Genomic DNA, 23,159 nt, shown 5'->3' on the forward strand with positions numbered 1-23,159 from the left:
AAGTAGTAAATTCCCTCAGGTGATGTCAAGGTGCTTTTGAGCAAGGCAACTAGCCTTATCTGTTAGTAGACCTCCACAGAAGCCTACAGTAAAAGCCAAGTGCCCAAATTACAGTATGTTAGTAATTCATTTAGTCTTTAATTTGTTGAGAAGATCACACCTGATGTGCACAGAGCTACATTAAGACGTGTAAGTGCTTAAGGAAAAGACAGAGACACACTCAATCGTGAGACATTTAAAAGTCAAAATGTGCTAAAATGTTTTTTCCATGCAATTCCTGGAACCGTAACAGCTGCAAACTGAGTCACTGAGTAAACGTATGTGAGAAAAGATATTATTGTCTAGCTGGTTATTTGTCTGATCTCCAAACTCCTAAGTGTATCAACGTGTTTAAGCCAGAACAGATTTTTCCACAGCAGGGTCAGCTCTTATATTTATTGCACAGAGCAAATTACTTTTAAAGCTCTAGTAGTATCTTGGCACAATGGCAACGCACTGGACAGAAGGTCCGAATTTACAACTGCAGTCATGGTCGACCGATAAAGAAATGCAGAACAACGTAATGACGCACAACAGATCACTAACCCGTTATTGCATCATAGGTCAGCCTTTGGTTGGCCCTGAGATGAATTCCAACTGAGATCAGACTGATCATGTCAGTGAGAGTTCATGAATTTTCCACATCATCTCAACAATTCACCGAAATTGAAGATATAGTTTGGAGAAATTAAAAAAAATAATCAAGTGTGCGTTTTGGGAGCATTGCTCAGTTTTTTTTAAAACACCAAAAAAAGACGATGTCAAGACGACCAAAATGATTTCATTATTTTAAAGCTGCTGTATCACTATATCACTAATCATCACAGAATTCTTTTCTAGGATGTGAACTATTGGCCACTTTCAAGAGCAACCACTCAGCCTTAACTTTTAAGAATTTTAGGGCCCATCTCAGAAGATTTCCCTAAAACTCTAGCTCTATATAGTGGCACTGAGAGATCTTTGGCAAACTGTAGTCTTAAAGCCTGGTGTAACATGACCTGCAGACACTTCCAAACTTTCAGAACAGATCATACTAGAAGTATGATGAGCCTTTGCTGGGACCTTACAGAAATCACGAGGCTGAAGTGGACAACAGGTCACAGGCCTACCAGTGGAGAGAGGGTTTTCAATTCTTCAGACGTGATGTCGGGTTTGGGAATCCTAAACCCTACGATTCCCCATTTATCCCAGAATCATCGTCTCTTCCGATCCTGCCTGGTATCAACCTGGCTGGGTCCGTTACAGTCCATGCCGCCCACCTCAAGGTGAGCTTTGCTGTACTGTTTGATCAGCGCTCCAGGGAGGAGAGCCATGAGAGCGATGGCCAGGAGCTGGGCCAGCGTCCCCCAGGAGAAGATATCATCCAGGGAGGAGATCTCTGAGAGGATGGAGCCCGTGCGAACACAGATGAAGTTGTACGGGATCAGACCTGGAGGAGAAAGCAGCGGCTGAGTCATCAGTGTTTTTGGCCGTTTATGTTGGGCGTTTGTTTTTTTAACGTGTGTGTAGTCTCACCTATGAATACAGAGAAGAAGAAAATAGGCATAGGGATGTTGAGGACGGGACAGGTGATGTTAAGGAACCAGTTAGGAGTCATAGGGAAGAAACGAAGGAAAAGGAGGAAGAAGAACAAACTGCTACGATTTTCCTCCACCTGACAGACGGAGGAAAAAGAGATGGGAAGAAGTAAGATAAGAGAAAAGGACAAACAAGGTGAGAAAATAAGAGGAGAGTAGACAAAAGCAGTAATAGAGCGTTTCCAGGTTCCTTCTTGTCTACTTAAAATTCTATATAGACTGCAGGAAAGTAAAATAATTCCGATTGAAAAAAAACTTCCATCACTTTTTTGCCTTTTCTGTATACATAGTTTTTATTATTATCATAAGTCAGTTCTGCAATAATGCACAACCAAACTTATACTAAAGAGTTGTTTCCACTGCTATAAAAACATAGGGAAGATATGGTTTTAAAATAGCTATATATATATATATATATAGGTTGTTTCTAAAGGCCAAAGTTGCAGAGGTTAGGAGGTGAAAAGTGAAAAGAAGGTAAACAGTTTTTAGTTCAGACACCTGAGCAGTGAAAATGATTGTTTCATAATGTTTATAAAATACTTCAAATGTGGTACAAACATCCTGTGCTAGTTAGCCAATGTTATGCCTCCGATTGGCTTACCTTGACATGCTTACCCTAACCAATCTCACTCCACATGCCTTAACCTAATCAATCCAAACAACGAAGGCAACGAGTACTAGCCAATCACAGGCGGAGTTGGGCTGGTCATCATAGGAAACGCAAATTTGCGTAGGGATGGGGATCGTTCCTTCTGATTGATATTGATACCATTTTCCAGAGTGCTTAATGAGCCGAGTCTTTATCGATACCATTATCAATACTTTTCTATTATTTGGTGGAAAGAAGAGACGATAAATTCTAAATCTTAACAGAACTATTATTGCAAACAACTGTGAGTCTGTGACTGATTGATTTCTTCCGATTGATTTGTTTTAACAAGCTGATTAAGCGGTAGCCAGTCCGACTACGTTTAATGGTTTGCAGTGGGGAGGCTAGTCTTTACGCACACACTGTGCTCGTGAGTCATTTTTATGGTTTGCGCACGTATCCGTTTTTAGACATAATGTTATATGATCCAATAGTCTCGATAGCAGTATCGATAAGCTCGGACCTTATTGATTTTCCTGGTTTCGAGAAATTTGGAACCGGGTCCTTAATAAAACCGAGTCTCGAGGCCCATCCCTACCCACATGGCTGTACACTGTTATTCTTGTTAACCACTGGATCGAGACGCCTACCTTCCGCTGCAGCAGGGCCACCTTCTCCGGGAAGAACTGAACCACGTGCTGCTTTCCAAACGCAGAGGAGAGCAGGAAGCAGAATGTAGAGCCAACAGTGGTGAGCAGGCAGGCCAACACCAGGCCCTCCCAGGGTCCAAATATTGCACCAGCTAGCATGTTCTGAAGGAGGGAGGGAGGGATGGATGGATAGATAGATGGATTAGAGTCATTTGTGTCAAACAAACACTGTGCATCATTCCTCCCTGTGTTTGTTAAAATCCATGTGAGAGTTTTTGGAAACAAGACAGAGTGGGGCAGATCAAGAAAATGGCACTTCATTCTAGAGAATTATTGGAATGCATTGCCTACATATGCCATACATATTTTCTTCAGAAATCAATAAGCAATATGACTTGTTAAGACAGAGATGATCTGAAATGGTCATCTCTTCATGTAATGTTTGTGTAAAAATGTTCAGTATGTCTCACCAGAAAGGAGGAGCCAGGTATGGCGAAGGACTGTTTGTAGAGGTAGGCGCTGCAGAACAGCAGCAGAACATAACCATGATGTTCTCTTTTATAAAACTTGAGCATCTCTGCGAGCTCCCGCAGCTCATCCAGGTCAGACGGGAACTTCAGCCTGGATGGAAAGTCACAACACAACAAAACTTTACTTTAGCCTTTAGAAGCCCTTACACACCAGTCTGTGATGTCTCATGTTCATTAGCTACAGTATTTTGTGTCTTATAAGTCTTATAATGTACTTTTTGTTCAGTCCTCTTTCCCACAACCTGCTTTATCTACTTCTCCTTTAGTTATTGATTTCCTACATATCCCAGAGTGCCTTTCATTATAGCCCCAACAATACAGATATTTTTTTTAGATCCGATACTTATTACAAATAAGAAAATATTACATTAATACATAATGTAAAGAAATTATCTTGATACAGAGCCATTAGATTATTATTTTTTAATAAGGTTTTATAATAGTTTGGCATTTCTGTGCTGCAATTTCTTGTCGCTTTTCGACGGACGTATGCACCAATACACATAAATTATATCTGCAATAAGCTAATATCTTAATTATTGGTTGAGCTCTAGCTTTCATCATGGAGCAGAATATTTGCATTTGTCTAGAAACTTTTAAATGGCCCACTTAATAACCCACAGATCTCACAGACCTAGGGACTATTTCTTTGGTGGAAAATAATTCCAAAGAAAACTAGTCTTGCATGACTAGATACCACTAGTTGTAAGAGAAATGTCTGTTTTCAATTTGAGTGAAACAAACATAAGCTTCATACAACAAAACATGCTACAGGTTTTTATAAAAAACTTCATAGAAAAAGAAGAGGAAAGATCACATTAGAGAGACGGGAGAAGTGAGTGAGAGGGTAACAGGATATATATGATTGAGGGACAAAAATAGCCTGTAGACTTAAGCAGAGGGTAGAAAGACACTTCTCAAAACACGCACACACACACACACACACACACACCAAAATCCCCCCCACCTTTGAAACCCAAGATGCCGGCTTCCTCTACCACCTGCTGACATTCAGCATTAGTTGTTTCTACTGGTCAGTGGATAAACATTCTGTTCTGTCATTGGTTAGCAGGTTGATGATGCGTAGGCGCTCAGAAACGTGAAACTGAATGGATGTATGTACAGTATTTAAGGAGGGAAATGTGTCATCGTGGGCAATTTTGTTTATGGATAACCCCATGAGAAACATTTTGTGTCCGCACATGGACCGACGCATGTATTCATATACGGAGAGGGGGTTTTATATGAAGCTTGGTCGTATCAGGTTTAATGGTGAGAGACTTTTTAAAGCAACTAGGGCTATAATTAATGATTGTTTTCACTATTAATTAATATCTCAATTACTTTTTGATTATGTGATAAATTGGTAAGACTATAAAAAGTCATAAAGTTGTGAAAAATAGCCAATCACAATTTCCCAGAGCCCAAATGATGTTTTGTAGGGTTTCAAACTAGCAGTCTAATGTTTTAAACTAGCAGTCTAATAGAGATATTTACAGATATATAAAACAGAGAAAGGCAGCACATCCTCACATTTCAGGAGCTAGAACCCATGAATATTTAGCATGTTTGCTTAATAATAATAATAATAATAATAATAATAATAATAATCATTTTACTTTATATAGCACCTTTTACAGACAGTCACAAAGTGCTTCACACAAAAGACATTTGATTAAAATATAATAGGATCCAAAGCAGAAAATAAACAAGCAAAAACAATACAATTCCAATGAAGATTAAAAGACTAAAAACCCCAAATTACAAACATGAGACAAAAGAGAGTTGAAACAAGTATGTCTTCAGCTGCTTTCTGAAAGCATCAACTGAGACTGCAGAACGTAAGGTAATAGGAAGGGCGTCCCACAGAGTCGGAGCTACGACTTCAAAGGTTACCTTTAGTTTTCAAACGAGTGCGTGGGACCCCCAGTAATCCCTGGTTAGAAGACCTGAGTGACCTGTTAGTAATGTACGGATGGAGCAGGTCAGAAATATAAACAGGCGCCTGACAAGGGCAGCCAAGGACAAGGGCAGGCTGCAAGTCATTCGGTCAGCAGAGAAGGTGATTGGCTGCAATCTGCCGCCGCTCCAGGACCTGTATGTCACCAGGTCTCTGAAGCGAGCTGGAAAGATTGTGGCCGATTCCTCCCACCCCGGACACAAACTCTTTGAGTCACTCCCCTCTGGCAGGAGGCTGAGGTCCATCAGGACCAAAACCTCACGCCACATGAACAGCTTTTTCCCCTCCGCCACTAGCCTTATTAACAAGGCCCGGAAACCACCATGACTCTCCACTCCTGGCTCTTCATGCCACTGTTCTCTCTCTGCTGTAATGCTCTTTATTTTTAATTTCTATCTTTAGTTTTAATTTAATACATACTGTGTACATATACTTATATTTATACTTAATATTGTTTATACCTATACTTATATTGTTTAATATTCCATCTAGAGAAAGTGTGACGTGCACCAACAACACCAAAACAAATTCCTTGTATGTGTTAAAAAACGTACTTGGCAATAAAACCCTTTCTGATTCTGATTCTGATTCTGATCATGCAATGCTTTAAATGTAAGAACAAGAACTTTAAATTGGATCCTGAACTTTATTGGAAGCCAATGTAACATGGATAAAACAGGAGTGATGTGCGACATTCTGCTGGACCTGGTCAACAGCCTAGCAGCAGATTTCTGGACTAGTTGTAGACGGTCTTGGGACACCTTGCTGAGACAAGTGAAAACGGAGTTGCAGTAATCAAGCCGGGATGATATGAAACCATGAATGATCATCTCAAGTTCACATTGCAAAACCACAGCTCTAAGTTTAGCAATGTTTCTCAGTTGAAAGAAACTTGCGGGTTAGTGATTTGATATGTTGGTCAAGAAACATATTCTGATCAAATATAACACCAAGGTTTCTAAGATTGGGCTATACCGCTGAAGAAAGGGACTCCAAAAGCTGAACAACCTTGGAGGCTGTAGTATCCGGAGCAACAATAAGGACTTTAATCTTATTTTTATTAAGCTGCAAGAAATTGTTCGCCAACCAATCCTTAATGGAGGACAAACATTTGAGCAGCACTGATACTTTGTTAGTCTCTTAAACAAATTAAAAAAAACATATAGCTGGATGTCATCAGCATAGAAATGATAACATATATCTCCAAATTGCCTAATTATGTGGCCTATGAGAAGGATATACAATGTAAATAAAATCGGACAGAGCCCTGCGGCACCCCACAAGAAAGGGCAGCGGTTTCAGAGAAATAGGGACCCAGTGACACAGAATAGCTTCTATCTGAAAGATACCAGTCCAGGGCACTCCCAGAGATACCAACCCAGTGTTTAAGTCTTTCCAGCAAGATGGCGTGATCCACAGTATCAAAAGCTGCGCTAAGGTCCAACAGCACCAAAACAGAACATTTACCCGCATCAGAAGACATCATTAAATCGTTGGACACTCTAAGAAGAGTGGTTTCTGTAGAGTGTTTCTGATGGAAGCCAGATTGAAATTTGTCTAGTATGTTGTGCATGGTCAAAACAGCAGAGAGCTGTTTCGCAACAACTTTTTCTAACCTTTTGGAAATAAAAGGCATCTTGGAGATTGGCCTATAGTTTGCAGGAATTGATGGATCCAGATTTGTTTTCTTAAAAGTGGCTGAACAACTGCATGTTTAAAATACAATGGGACACAGCCAGTTTGCAGAGAGCAGTTGATTATAGAGAGTTCACAAGTACTTACAGACCCAAGGACATTTTTAAATAGGGAAGTTGGTATAACATCTACCAGGCTCGAGGAAGATTTCATACTGCTCACCAAGTCAGTGAGTTCTAGCAGAGAAATAGGAGCAAAACGATTCAAAATTGATGGCCGAGTGGACTGAAATGAACATACAGTAGCAGTGGAGATGATGTTGTTCTATTCCTGACATCTCTGATCTTATTTTCAAAGAAAAATAGAAAGTCACTGCAGTCTTTATTTGAAATGACTGGCACTTCAGGAGGAGAAGGATTTACAATGTTGTTAACGGTGTCAAAAAGGATTTTGGGGTTACGCTTGCTGGAAGCAATAAGGTTAGAAAAGTAGGATGTCCTCGCCTCCTTAACCATGTTATTATATTCAGATAGTAGTTCTTAGTGGTTTTCCACTCTCGTTCAGCCCTCCGACATAAACGTCGAAAACAGCGAGTGGAGTCATTTAACCATCGGGATGAATTAACAGAGGGAACAAGTCGCATTTTACTTGGAGCCACTTTATCCAAAACTGATGAACAGTACGTATTGAAGGTGTGGACCAGACAATTAATGTCAGCATTAGAAGACAACACTGCATTTTGGTCAAACGCTGCAGAGAACCTTTCAGCTGAGAAGCGGTTTAAGAACAGCTTATACGTTTACTGGGCTGTAAATCTAAATTAAAAGACAGACTGAATAAAATGCAGTCATGGTCAGTAACATGCAGCTCCTCAGAGCAAATAGAGTCAAGATTAGGACCAAGTGTAAAAACACTGTAAGTGTGTGCTTTTACTGTGTAAAAGCACACGCTTATTTGGGCTTGCGAGCCAACAAAAAGAAATCTAGGGACATTTAGAATAGATAAAAATGTGCGATTAACTGTGAGTTAACTATGACATTAACACGATTTTAATCGTTTGACAGCACTAATTAAAAGATTCAGTGACATTAAGAAAATCCGCAGCAAAGGTGCAAGAATTGTCATCGACATGAATATTAAAATCACCTACCATAACCACATTTTCCAACCCAATAATAGTACATATATAATATAGTACATAATATATAATACATAATACAATACAGTAAATTACATTAACGATTACTGATTATTCACATAGTTGTCAATTCATTTTCTGACATTTCACTACCGGTAATCATTTCAGCTTTAAAAGCAGTATGAAACTCTCAATGATCACAACAAGTAGGCATTTCTTTGGTTCATTTCATGGCATTAAGTAACATTTCATAAAAAATGTTTTGAAAATAACTTTAATAACCTGCAATATGCTCCTAATTTAATATGTGGTGTTCATGTCTTGTCTTTTACTTTGCTCCTTTACAGACTTTTTTTTAATTGACTCTGTAGCATTTGATTTAAGGACCACCCTGTGTAAACTTTGCGCTCACTTTAATTCAATGTATTTTTAAAGTTGTTTCTTGTTGTATTTGGTTTTGTTTTCTTCTGTTTTTGTTGCTTTTAAGCCAAAGGATGTTGGCCAAAATACTGTTCTAATACTAATAATACTAATACTAATACTTTTTCAAACATACTTGTTTTCTTGACTTGGCTAATAATGTAATGTGTCATTAAGTCGACATGTATCATGGCTACATAAACACACACACACACACACACACACACACACACACACACACACACACACACACACACACACACACACACACACACACACACATGAATGGGCAGACAGGATGCCAACAAATCTTTGTTGGGTATACTCATGCAATGTTTATATGACTTGATAAGTAACTGTATGAGTAATGCCATCTAATGGGTGCAAACACACACAGTCACACTCACACACACACACACACACACACACACACACACACACACACACACACACACACACACACACACACACACTCACACAGATGGGTCCTGCTCTTGGCTTCAGACTATCTTGGTCGGCGTTATTCTATCATCCCAAGACAACCTCAAACTTGACTGTCTGGCACATTGCGACATACCACTTACACTCACACACACGTTCTGAGTAATGCTATCAGTCCGATATGTACTGAGAGGAGAGAGAAAGAAAGGAGAGAAGATGTGAATATCAAACACATTTAATATTTCAGTGCTTTACTGACCGATATTATTCTCATCATTTGTGACACATATCTGATGACCAATATAAGCAGAAAAAAATGTGTGGAGTGGAGTCTATTAACAAATATATGTTCCCTATTTCAACATAGAAAATATACTATAAAAATACATAACAGACAACAGTAAGTACAGCTGACTGGTATTTGGAGAGGTTATTTATTCCTTCATTGATTGCCTTTACTTACAGGGATCCTATCCCAGCATGCACTTGGAAAGAGGAAGGTAAACACCATTGATGGGTCACTAGTCCAGTGGTTTCTGGACCCTTTCAAGATAAATATGAGGGGTTACAAGATGATAAAAGGGGTAATTTATTAGCAAAAGCATGAATTTCTGCTTCACAATGTTTATCTTTTTGACTTTCCTCTTATTTTATTTATTTATTTTTCTATAATGAACATCCACATCAAGGCCACGTAATCTGTGATGACAGGTCACAAACAGATTCATTATAGGGGGTCAGAGACTGGAAAAAAGTTCCACGATCATTGCTGTGGGCAATTTAGTTTCAAAGCCAGCTAATGTTCACCTTACTGTAATAAAGGGGAACCCCACATTGATACAGGAGAACAAGCAAACTCTATAGGCCTACAGAAAGTCAACCACTGAGTCACTGCAATACCCCAAAACATGGGCAGATTTACCATAATTACTGCTGTAACAACAATACCTATTCCCTTTCTGTAAGCATTTCTATTGCACAGTACTTCTTTGGACTGGAAATCTAATTGTTGCATGTAAACATTGCTAAAAGCAACAATTAAAAAAAGGATAAACCACTTTATTATATTTTGAGAGATTCAAATAGGCCTGATCTAAATTTGGATATTCCCCAACTGGATTACAGTAGGAATAATTTAACATAAAAAAAAATTGTCTCTTTCCATAGCCCCCTACCTGTACTCCTTGACCCCCTCTTCCTCCCCCTCTGAGTCCGGCTGGGCGTGCGTCGGTCCCGGGGGAAGATGAGTCGACAGCAGGTAGAGGAGGACACTTGCCGCCGCCACAATGGCAGCAAGTCCCGCTAAGGAGCGCATGTTGCTCCCTGCTGAGGCTACCCTGTTCACCGGCAAACTTTGCTGAAATCTGAATTTAAAAAGGACGGGAAGAAGAACCGCTGGTGAAACAAAGTCAACGTGTTGCAGTTCAGTTGGACGACACCGAGGAAGGGTGGTGTCGCTTACCGGGCAACATGCTACAAATGACGGGTGACATTCTGGCTGGGATCGGCAGACGGATCACATGGCAGCCGGCGACTCTCTTACAACTCTCTTAATGTCGAGGGGAAATGTTGACATTTGTGTAACCCTACCACACAGCACGTTATACCTCGTATCCTCCTCGTTTATTGTAATTTTCTCCTGTAACCTTTATGTCGTCAACAATTTGCCTCAAAAGACGGACATTGAACAGGTTTAGCTGATTTAACTGAACTTTGTGAGTGGGCAGCTGCTGTTTGTGAGGGCTCTAAACATGTACTTGCACGTAATAACCAGTAGAGGGCGATATGGTGACGGCCATGTGTTAATTTATATTATGCAGTGGTAATAGGCTATTTATAGCTCAGGATCCTTCTTATGCACCACTAAGTTATTTGCAATTAAAAAAAAAAAATAATATATATGTAATCAAATGGCAACCCGTTTTTGCAAAGTAGTTAATTTCTCTAGCCTCTGTACCTTCATGTTTTTTTAATGGTTTTGTTGTATACAATTCTATATATGTGTATGTATTTAGGCCTATTTTTTTCTTTTCTGTGGAGGGGCAATAAAGTGAAACAAAGTAAAATAAATTTCCAAAAACAGTAACAGGTACGAGTGAGACTGGACAACAGAATCATATGAAACTCATATGTGGTTTCCATGAAGTGAAAGTCTTTTTCTTGGGATTTAGGTGAGACCGAAAACAAGGTCAATTTCAAATTGTATTAGTCATTGAATTATGTATGGCATCTTTTTAGTAACATGTCCTTTAGATTTTATTTGTACAGGAGGCAAAGTTTGTTGCAGTGTAATGTTATCTGTAACCACTGCAATGGTATAGTTGGTGTCCATATGGTCTGGTTACTTGTATGTGTATTAAAAAACACCCACACATTTTTGTGTGGCCTTATTTTATTCATCTAGCTATTTATATAGAGATACAACAAACAGATTTTCACAGGTCCATTTTGCCTCATTTTAATCTTTTTTATCTCCTAATAAAGCTTTTCCCTAAAACTGAATCACACACGTTATCCTCTTAAAATGCAAATATAAAACAAAATAAACACAACAACATGTTTTTTTATTGTAGTGTTTATTTATTCATCATCTTTTGGCTGAAACAGTTTGTTCCCCTTCCCTCTTATGGATGGCCATCTTTCCTGCAAAGTAAATTTAGAACATTTTGTTACAAATAGTATTTACAGGGAACCGTATGCAACCACAAAAGTTTCTTGAGTCAGCCGGAAACTCTGCTGTGGAGACACTGAGAAGATTCTAGTTCCATAAACGTGATATGAATGCATGTAAATGGCATTTACTGGACATGTATTTTCACATGTTGAAGTGCAAAGATCAGCTACTCTGTGAGGATTAGTGGAATTAATTGTGGATTAATAATGATGTAATATACTATACAACAGTATATATGTGTGTTTGATTAGATATTCTGTACTCTCAAGGGCCATTTCTCTGCATGAGTATGTACCGTTTGTATATTTCTGATACATTAAGTACATTTTCCTGACAATACTTTTGTATTTTTACTTTTTCAATCTATGCGATCTATATGCAATCTATGAGATGTTTTGAGACCAGAGCACCAGGAAACTGTTACTCTGGGACAAAGAGGCCGAATGGACTGGTTATACTGGGCCAAAGAGGCTGAGTGGACTGGTTATATTATACTCTGTGAATGAACAAGCGGAGAAGTTGAACCTGGAGCAGATTGTGGAGGACTTTGTGGTGCTCAATCTTGCAGGGAACAACGTTCGGAAAAGTGAGTACAACTACACACTTCGATGGTTCTAACTCTCTAAGTAAAGACAATATGAGGTTGGTATATGACCAGTGGTGGAATGTAACTAAGTACGTTTACTCAAGTAGTGCACTTACAGTAAGTGCAATTTGGAGATATATACTTTTGTACTTTCACTTTAATGACATTTTGAATGCAGGACTTCTACTTTTATTTGAGTATTTCATGTATAGTGTATCCAGGTGCGAATCACCTGTTCACACAGCATTAAACTCAAACGTTATATAAAAGTTATATGTGGAAGCACCTGATCTGAAAATATTCCCACATCAAACTAGTGGCAAAAGAACCTCAATCTATTGCACAATATCAGGTGTGCAGCAGTAGCACAAATACATGGAGAGAATGTGTCTGAACAACATTTTTTGTGACAGGTAAATGTTTGTATGATGTTTAGATAGTAACATGAAAGTGAAATATTGTAATGGCATTGCTGAAGTTATTACCTTTCATATCCTCGGAGATTTCATTGTTGTTGTGTCTGGCCTCAAGTCAGTCAAATCAGTCTCCATAATTTCCTGTATGGCCACTTCCTCTGGAATAACTGTAAAGTTGGAACACAGGTGATGTCAGTAACAAGTCCACAATGTTTTTTATTTGTGCTCCTGAAATTAATTAGGTAAGACATTTCCACACAGGTAGACACACAGGAATACCTTTACGGTCCTCATGGGGAACAGGTGGCATCGCTTGAAGCACAGCCACAAGAGCAAAGAGCAGGAACACAATCCGAGCTTTCATTTTCTAAACGAGAACACTCAGTGTTAGTGCAATCCTCTGCCTTTGTACGATGAATATCAATGATCCTTTCTAATTGTTAGTAAAAGCCTGAACATATATTTTAAATAACTCACCTCTGCTGTCAAACTCAGCAGCAGCAGTCTGTAAGTGGGTCTTTAACAGGGAAGTCACTGTTGATGGCTCTATGTCTCTGTTGTGAGTGTCTTACTGTATAGACCAGACCAGCAGGCCTCAGGCTGGGCGTGTCTGTGTCTAAAGCATCTTCACAGTCCAACCGGTTCAGTTTTAGGAAAAAGAGATTCTAAAAATAAATCACTCACTTACTAGTTGTATTCAAAACCACAGAGCGTGGTAAACGGCTCCTCCCCGCTCAAACTGATATGTGGCTTAACTGAATTGATTGTGTTAGAGACACACCGCACTCATGAAAGCATTAATACTCCTTTTCATTGTGTAAAGATCATTGAATCGGAACTGAAACAATGATTATGAAGGTAAAGTGCTGTTTTACATCCACATAAGGTAAATTATGCAAGAATTGTAGCCAGACAAAGAGGAAATTAAGATTTATTCAAGTTTTCTAATGGTTGTTATTTACTGTGAAATGTTTTTCACCTTAAAAATCATAGTTACACAAAAAAAGAAAGAAAAATGTGTCAATTTGCATTGTATGATTATTATTGTATTACCTCTGCCCCCTGCTGGAGACATTACAGAATCAGTATATATAAAAAGAAAATTGTGTGTTAACCGTGCTGTATGCAAAACGTGTGCGTCTTGTGTCTCCAGTTGAGACTGTTCTCCACTGAAAAACCAAGCTGTGACTGTTTCACAGCGTTAAGGACATGTTTACAATTTTTACCGTTACGTTCTCTGGTTTAGATACGAGGACGGAAAACCCTGGGGTCGTATTTCCTGCCACCGCTAGGGGGCACTACTTCATTATACGCTCCTGTGGGTTGTGTTGTAGAGCAGGGGTGTCAACTCAACTTCACTACGGGCCGCAATGGAAAATAAGAATCACATCAAGGGTCAGACATGTTTAGTTTATTGATATGCTTTTATTTAATCGAAAAAGTCAAATATCTTGTATTATTGCATGTGTCATATAGTCTTCTCACTTACAGTTTGGTCGACATAAAGTCCTAAAGAAGTCAGGAAAAAGTTCCTCAGCCATCATAGAAAAAAAGCGCCCAATAACGTCGGAAAAAGTGACAAAAACGTCAGAAAAAGTGATAAAAACGTCTAAATTGATATGGATCATAATCTGTGAGGGGCCGGATTTGGCCCGCGGGCCTCGAGTTTGACACGTGTTGTAGAGGGTGGGAATGAACAACAATATATCACAAATATATCGTATGGAGGACTTGTTGCTCCAGTTGTTACACACATTGTTTGCTTAAAACCAGCCACTCAGATTCATATGAGTTCAGATTTATTCATCCTTCTCTACAGAAGAAAATATTTGACAAAATCTCTAATACAGAACATAAAGAAACATTATTGACCGCAGTTCCTAATATATACATGAAGTCTGTTGTCTTGACAGACGAAGAAAAAAAGAGAGAGGAGAGATGGGAAGTGATACACATGTAACACATTTACATACCATTTACTTACAGAGAATGCACCCACAAAATAGTGCTATCCTAGCTGAGAAAAAGTAATGATACGCAAACAAATGTGCTAGACCGGAGCGATCTGAAAAACACTTCCCTCTAGTTCTCAGTAATGAACAAGTACTATAATACTGACAACCCTGATTATCTTTACATTTTACCTTCCTATAATCTAATCAAGCATTAAAATACTCCTCACGTTACGCACACGTGGCAAAGTAGACCCAGGTGATCTTATCTGGGATTATTATTATTGAATAGTTGAGTGAAAAAGCTGAATGTCTTATTGTAGTTCTGCAACACCCCCTGGTGGGTGATGGTAAAACTGAGTGTGTGTTCACTGTGTAAAGCTCTACATTTGTGATGGGTTGAGATGATTTCTTTTGCTGTGTCATGTGTGTATGTTTTAAACATACATAAATATGAGTTTATGTACATACATATGACACAAAAATCCATCTAATTTAATAATGAATACTGGCTAACAGGAGAGCAAGGTGGGAGGGTAAAAAATAAAACTGAAACACATTTTTGGAAAAATGTAAAATATATTTAAAAAATGCATTAATGTCAGTGGAAGAGGAAAGCCTCTTTTTGCCATTTGTAGTTAATCCCTAGTTTATCAATTGGTGTGTCTAAAATATAAATCCGCTATACTTTCAAAAACTAATACACAAAGTACTTTAAATAAAAGGTCCATCACTTACTTTGAATATAAGAGCAAAGTTACTCCAAAAAAGGTTTTGTTTGTACTTGAAAAACATCAGGAACAGTTTTTACAGTAAAACCGACAGCTTGATACTGCAACATTTCCTGTGTCATTTTTTGGAATAACCCTATTCAAGTCAAGTTTATTTATCTAGCACAACCCTACTCTTACATGTTTTAGATGTATCAGTTACTCTCCTTTTGGTTACTTTGAATTTTATAATAATTTTATAATAGTTTTCCAAATAGCTAATTCTGTAGGTTTGTTTTCTGTGTCGTCATGCAACGTGTTCTCATGAACAGGTTTGTGTGATATAGTACGTAAATGTATGCACCTGCCCCAATACGTATGATATCCTATGACAGGCGACCGGCGGCTGGTCACATGACGCCGCCTACAGATGCCGGCTACAAGGCTCCGTGACGCCGAGCAGTGTCGCGTGGAGACATGGTTTCGCAGGACTGAATAGGCCATTGCTATTGCCAATTGCTATTGCTCTATTAATGCATCCTCCTGTTGTCATACAGCCTGTCTGCACAAGTGACAAGTGAAGTCGATTAACGTCTTTCATGTCTTGTATAATAAGATAACATCAATTGCGTAAACACATCGAATCACTTGGTCACCAGCTGAATTCTACTTGGCTGATAAATCTACTACTCTAATACACTCGCTTTTACAATTCATCACTGACAGAATTATCACTAAATCACTAATTGGCCTAGAGCTCAACTACATTTTCTTTCCAGCCAACAATATTTTTTAAATAGGTCTTCATGTATTTAAAGGTTACAGTGTGAGAAGCTGAAAATGAGTGATGCATTAGTAGCAGATCAATTGCAGTTTGCTTGTTTTGAACTGAACGAATTGAAAGTAAATGGCTCTGCACATGAAAGTGGCTTCTTCTTTTTAATTGATATTCTCTGAATCTTGCAGGGAAAAATCGAGTGAGAGAGAGAAACAGACAAAAAGAGAAAAAGAGGTAAACGTGGATAGAGAAGAACCATGGCATGGCAAAAAAAAACCCCAAAAAACAGAGAATCAGATTGGAGATGGTGTTTAAAGAGTGACTGATCCATCACAAAATGACTAAAATAGTTGTTAACAGTTGTGTTGACTAAGTCATGACTGAATGACTCAACCGCTAAAAGCAGTGCTGGGACACTAAACACTAAAGAATGTGAACTGAGCAATTACAGCAAACTGTAGCTGCCAAACTGAACCAAACACAAAGCTGATCACTGGAACAACAGCTTGAAACTCATTTGTTTCCCTCAATAAAATCTGTCATCACAATTTATCTAACAGGGCTTCAATTAATGAGAAGATCTTCCATACCACATCAGTAACCAATACTTCATAACAAAACCAAACACATAACAGTACAAAGTACTGGTTTAGTTGCATTGAGATTATCATTTTATGGCTACAATTTTCAAGCCTACAGTCTGAGGCCTATTAGGCACATATTTTAACACAAGACAATGCCACACAAGGACCTTTTTTTTTAAATTAAGGAACAAAAAAAATCTAGACAGATTATTCTTAAATTATGATTAACATTTGCATTGTTATTAAAGATCAGCCTCAGATGACTTCCTGCATCAACTGGTGATACATGGTGATGTGTTGTCTCGAGGTCTCCAGGATAACTAACACACAGCTAATATTCAAACATGCGCCATTGCTTCTGTCTTTGTCTGAATGTGGGAAATGATAACATACAGAGAGCTTTGAGGTGATGTAACAGGGTCTCTGGTGGCCATAGGGGAGGTATTCAGCTCTCGGCCACAGCAGCAAATAGCTGGTTTCCTTTTGTTATGACCACACATAACGCGGCCTGGATTCTGCTTTTTTTTCAAGGTGTTAGACATTTATGCACTCACTTACTATACACAAAATTAAACTAAATCATGGTTAAAGGTCCAGTGTGTAACGTGTTTAGTTGTTCATTATCAAAATCTGTGTTGCCAACAAACAACAAACAAACTTGTCCTTTTTATGAACATTTACCACCACCATCAATTCCAAGTATTCCTATTGGCTTGACATTTTACATTATTATTTGCATGAGCTTTGGTAGACGCTCCATATTCATGCGCCATCTTGAAATACATTAGCCAGTAAGGGACATACAGGACATACTGCTCCGCCTTTCACGTTTTCGTTGATCACAGGTGCTGCTAATGCTGCTAATGGGTATCATAGCTTCCCAGCCCTGGCAAGTTTGAAGAAGGAAACATGGAGGACCACACGTATTAAAAATCCAAATTTCAGGAACAAGAGTCTTCTTCTTCGCCCAGAAAGAGCAAGAGTCCGGCTTCATCAGAAAAAAGGCGTGAAGGCTACCGTAGCTGTAATGCGTACTTTGAACTGCGTGGCGCGAGAGCGTTGATTGCGATGTTTGAGCTCAACGCTAGATGGGAGAAATTCCCACACATTGGACCTTTAAGCTATAGTTAGGGTTAGGCAACTGAAACCCTTTGATTAAAGTGGCAATCTAAAAAAAAAAAAATCATTGAAATAAATGTCTGTTAAGTCACTATCTATTGCCGAATGAGGTAACAATGTCATTTGATTAAAGTGACCACTATGTGGCTGTATCATGGCGTTAAATAGGATGGCCATACTGTATATGTCGTTTTGGAAGTCGTTGGCAATCAACCTTTTCTGTTGTTTAGGTATGAGGAAGTCCTCCATGAAAGCTCAAGCCAAGTGCTTCCCTTCATGAAAGTGTGACAAAAGGACAAAGGCATAAGCATCCATCTCTCCAGTAAACAGTGTGTTATGGTCTACAGTTTAATGTGTAACTTCTCTGATGCATCAACCTCGACCTCGTCAGGAGGCGGGCTCTGGGCTACATTTTGCTGCTGGGGTCCAGTTACAGAATATTATATTAATATATATTCAAACCAGAGCCCTTAATAGAAAGAGTTATGGCAATTTGTACAATAGTGGTTCTCATTCTGGTGATGACAGATGTATGCTGCAAATATTTAACAATGACGTACACAACATCATCATGGTGACTTATAACTGGAAAGCTGGGCGTGTATACAGTATGACACAACTGAGTGTTGATAATGCACTCTTCCTGTCCAGGTATAGTTTCCTAATTAGATTGGATTTCATGGTCACAACCATTTCATCACAAAGTTGTTCTTCTAACCACGAGGATACTACCACCACACTGGAAGCTACAGAACAGTACACTGCTCTAAATGTTTGCACACTACAGAGACTGCAGATCAGCAGTGGTGTTCTGGTAGTTGAGGATGTCGTACACAACTAAGTAGTAATTATACTCTTGTCCAAAACATCATTTAAATAGACTGGAAGGTGAGGATCATACCAAAAAAGATGAGAGGGGGGAGTACTCTGTGTGCTTGTGTATACCTTAAACTATTCTACTAAACACCACATTGATATTGTCTTTCTTTTACAGACAAAGTCAGCCTGTCGATGTCTACAGTATGATGAGAAGATGTTAGCATTTTGTATCGGCCTAAACTCCAAACACGACTCTTCATAATTAGTCCTGTTTGAAGAAAGAGAGATAAAACAGTCAAAATATGGCAAAAACTTAACAAGACGATGGTGTTAATGGAGAAGAGTCTTTGTCAAAGGGAGCATCAGTGGGATGACAAACCTTTGTGTAAGAGAAGCTGTCTTTCTAGAAACTTTACAATACAGCGCAATTGGTGAGTTTTTACTTCGTCCAGAAACAAACTCTAGTTACATTATTAAAAACTGGAGTCCCGGCTTAATTTCAGTCCACTGAGAAGCTAATTTTCAGGTGTATATATTACAGGTGTAGGTGTTTGCAACTGTGTGGGAAATCTCATTAGTGTCCATTGTTTGGTGTCACAGCTGCTCCTAACAGCCATTTTGTGCCCCACATCACAAGTGTCAACCGGGGACAACCAAGAGCGCAAGTGAAAGAAACAAATTAATTGTCCTACAAGATCTGGTTCGCCCCTGGCTGCCGGGAGTTGCCATCATCCTCCCTCTCTGATTGGTGTTTATAAAGGTCGCATGGCATGAGAGGGAGAGGCTGTCCCTGCTCGGCCAACACTGACTCATAAGGCGGCGCCGCCTCCAGCGGGAAGGAGATGGATGCAACGTGTTGATGCTCCTGCTCCTGTAGTCCCAGTGGGTAGTGGGAGGGGGAGAACCGGGCAGCACTGGCCGAGGTCTCTCCGTAGTATGGAGAAGGATCCAGACTGGTGTAGTTAGGCTGCTCCTCCTGCTCTGCCCCTCTCTGACAGGGGTCCAATAGGGAGTAAGGAGGCGGGTCATCTGTAGGTAGGTAGATCTGAGTTGAACCTGGGCCAACACACTCATCGTAACTGTGGAGATGAAAACAAAAATTAGTACAGTTGTGGTGAAGATGGAGAACTAAAGGGCTCTCCGATGGCTAGGTAACTGACTATGGACAAGTATCCATACAACACCACTTTAAAAATCCGAACTATCCATTTAATGTGAATTGTTTGGTAAAATTGATGTTAAAATGCTACATGTTTCACCATCAACATGTGTATAACCAAGCAAGAATCGATAAAGGCTGCAGCCTCCCTATTGACAAAGTGCCACAAAGCAACATCTTCCCCCAACCAGAGAGAGAGCAGAGAAAGAATGGAACATATAAAATAGAATAAAAGTAAATAGAAAATAGAGTTATAAATCTGTGTGTGTGTGTGTGTGTGTGTAGCAAATGATGATGATGGGCATAGGAAGCAGTAAATAAGTATAATTCAATCAGCACAGTGGTTAACTCTATCAGTCTGGTACCACAGTACTGCGTGTGTGCATTTTACTTTGCCCTCTTTCTTTCTTTTATCTTTCTTTCTTTCTTTTTGCACTTTCTCTGTCTCCTCTATCACCCACTTGCTGTTTTAAAGCAGCATTCAAGACTTTGAGTGTCTGTGGTTTCCTGGTTAATGTTTGTGTTTGTGTATAAGAGAGAGCTATTTTAGCCCCGAAAGACTGAATGTCCACTGTTTGTCCTCTCTCTCTCTCTCTCTCTCTCTCTCTCTCTCTCTCTCTCTCTCTCTCTTACTGCAGTGGTGTCTTTGTGTAAGACACTTTGTTTATTTGTCTTTTTCTTAACACATATTCCCTTACACCCTCACATATCTCCACACATGCCCACAAAGCAAAGGATTATGGTTAACTACAGTTTATAAATATATTTATACTTTACATACCGGTATATATCTTTTTTTGCTTTGGGAAAACAGACGCTGACCATTCATGCCAATTAAAGGCATGTTGAGGTGAAAATTGGAGACGGGACAGCGTGTGCTGGGTGTTTCAGAGGTGTTGTAACACACTGGAAAATCCCTGTGTCTCTCTCAGGAGTTACAAGATCCCCTGTGGCCTTCTGCTGTGTGTGTGTGTGTGTGTGTGTGTGTTTCTGCAGAAACCTCACACTAGCTAATGAGTGTGGGGTTGTGTATGTGTGTTCTGCTAACGTATGTGTTCGTTAGCTAGGTGTTGCTGAGTAAAAAAAATAATTTGTCTCCTCTGAGACAAGTGCTGAGAGTTACACAACTGCTTCTGTTTATTTTTCTGCTGCCTGTTTTCTCTTTGAGATCCAGACCCAACATGTGAAATGACACTTAACATAATCAGTGTTAAAGAGTTAGTCAGTTAAGGATGTTATTGCTCAGTTGCAGTCTGATGCTGCTGTCCTGTGCTGCTGTCCTAGGAAATCATTTTTTCAACAAGGTTAAGTTCTTATGTTTATCAAATGTATTGGGTTATTCAGGTTTTCTCATACTTTAATTCCTTTTTCTCTCTCCCCCCTCATTCTTTACCCTCTTCTTTTTCTTTCCTCCTGTCTTTGTCTCAGGCCCCACCCTTCTCTCTTGACTTAGGTCAATGAGCTGATTAAGTCGAGATTTTTTTTAACCCAATAATGAGGGAATAGATAAATAGATTCAAAACAATATTCTTGAATGTCTTGGCAAAGGTTGGATTGCTGGATTTTTTTGTTGATGAAGTGGCTATACTTCCCCCTACTACCCCAACATTATAAATAAAAAATAAGAAAGTCTTTGAAGTTGTTTAAAAAGCTTTATTATAACTATTTTCTTTTGGGTTTCTCATGGTCCTATAAATTACCCACCAACTCTTTTAGCAAGACTTCACCAGAAAAATTCATCTGTCAGTGTGCACGATCACGGAGGGCTTGTATCATGTGGACGCGCCGACAGTGTTGTTGTCATTGCTTTGAATTCCTCATGGGGGCGACGGAAATTACACACTATAGCTTTAACATAAAGAGTGAATATTCGTATCTGGCAAGTCTTGAAAATGTTGAACATCGTTTTGCACCAAAATATCCAAACTTACAGTAAAATATCTGCTCGTTGTGACTAAAGCATCATTCACTTTTTTATGGTTATGTTTAGGCACTCACAGCACTTGGTTAAGGTAAGGAAACGATTGTGGCCTGGTTTAAAACAGAAAAAGTCTGCTGTGACTTGAGACACAACAGGTCTCAAATCAACTACGTAGTCTATATCCACGACGTTCCACTTCCGAGATTGCTCTGATGCCGCCGGAAATTCCGCTGAATGACGCTCTTTTCGCCCGGATGTCCATTACCTTCCGCTTTCTTTGTGTTGGCATTTTAAACTCTGGTGGATTTATGAGGACTATGGTTAACTGCTCCTCAGATCTCTGCAGGGTAAATCCAGACAGCTAGCTAGACTATCTGTCCAATCTAAGTTTACTGTTGCACAACTAAAACATCTTTTGAACGTACACGTTCCACCAAAACAAGTTCCTTCCCGAGGCTATTTTGCAACAGCACCGTGGCTCTGTCTTGTGCTTAACGCCGCCCAAGACGATTGTGATTGGTTTAAAGAAATGCCAATAAACCACAGCACGTTTTTCTCCCATCCCGGAATGCCATGTGGACTAGCCAGACCCTCCTCCGCAGCGCTGTAGAGGAAGGTCTGGCAAAGCCTATACCTAACCACAGACGGGAGTTTTGGGTGTGAACCCTGGACTGGCAAAAGTCCTGTAAGCCAAACCATCCACCCTGACCACCTCTCTGCGACTTCCTTAAAAAAAAAAAATCTGAAAATAATCCAGGCAGCGATTACATTTGTCACCACAATGTAATTTGGAAAACAATTCACTACGATATACTGTAATCGTATAGGAGACAGGCTTGCTTTTCCTACAAACAGACAGTGTTTTTTTCTTTTAACAATGACCACAATCTTTCCTCAACCAAGTACTTTATGTGGCTTAACCTAACAGATATTTGTCATGATAGAGAAGAAAGTATAAATCAAATACAAACAGGTCATGAGAAAGGGAGGACCTCTGGCATGTTTTCATACATTGGTTGTGACGCTCTACAGAGCTGGATACCAGACAACTCTAGCTACAGCACAGAGCATATGGTCTGTGTGTGTGTGTGTGTGTGTGTGTGTGTGTGTGTGTGTGTGTGTGTGTGTGTGAGAAGCTGGCATGTCTCAGCTCGTTACCACTGTGAGTTACTTGCCTGTGGAGTTAGAGAAACCTATAGATGCTGGATTCACAGGTGTGTGTGTGTGTGTGTGTATTATGTGGATCATGCCAAAAGTCTCTCTGATTTCTCAGCATAAAGCAGCTCACAAGATGAAGCCCACAGTTACAGACTTAAAGGAGAATTCCGGCCAATTTTTACATTAATCTTGATCGCTATAAATATGCGTGTACTTTCGATTGAAATCGAATCAGTGCAGGCTACACGGAGTAGCTGCAGCTACGTGTACGAGCTTCCACTGAGCTAAAACGGCAGTTGTCGGG

The 23,159-nt window shown here is 39.4% G+C and overlaps 2 protein-coding genes and 1 long non-coding RNA gene across 3 annotated transcripts in view; all 3 read right to left on the reverse strand.

The window, feature by feature from the left end:
- Window positions 1–1,232: 1,232 nt before the first annotated feature.
- tmem41ab (transmembrane protein 41ab) lies at window positions 1,233–10,410 on the reverse strand. Its single transcript, XM_078273791.1, has 5 exons — window positions 10,155–10,410; window positions 3,326–3,476; window positions 2,856–3,017; window positions 1,555–1,693; window positions 1,233–1,468 (listed from the first exon to the last, which is right to left on the reverse strand). The coding sequence occupies exons 1-5, from the start codon at window positions 10,292–10,294 to the stop codon at window positions 1,233–1,235; spliced, it is 828 nt and encodes a 275-aa protein (XP_078129917.1). The 5' UTR covers window positions 10,295–10,410.
- A 1,128-nt stretch (window positions 10,411–11,538) lies between these two features.
- LOC144532857 (uncharacterized) lies at window positions 11,539–13,263 on the reverse strand. Its single transcript, XR_013503378.1, has 4 exons — window positions 13,133–13,263; window positions 12,935–13,022; window positions 12,725–12,822; window positions 11,539–11,622 (listed from the first exon to the last, which is right to left on the reverse strand). It is a non-coding gene; the product is annotated as an uncharacterized LOC144532857 (long non-coding RNA).
- A 762-nt stretch (window positions 13,264–14,025) lies between these two features.
- bean1 (brain expressed, associated with NEDD4, 1) overlaps window positions 14,026–23,159 on the reverse strand; it is a 50,488-nt gene continuing 41,354 nt past the window's right edge. Inside the window, exon 5 of the mRNA XM_078273581.1 lies at window positions 14,026–19,696. Coding sequence (XP_078129707.1) covers window positions 19,306–19,696 — 391 coding nt within the window. The 3' untranslated portion in view covers window positions 14,026–19,305. The remainder of the gene's footprint in view (window positions 19,697–23,159) is intronic.

Source organism: Sander vitreus, chromosome 17 (genome assembly GCF_031162955.1).
Source record: "Sander vitreus isolate 19-12246 chromosome 17, sanVit1, whole genome shotgun sequence".
Lineage (NCBI taxonomy): Eukaryota > Metazoa > Chordata > Actinopteri > Perciformes > Percidae > Sander > Sander vitreus.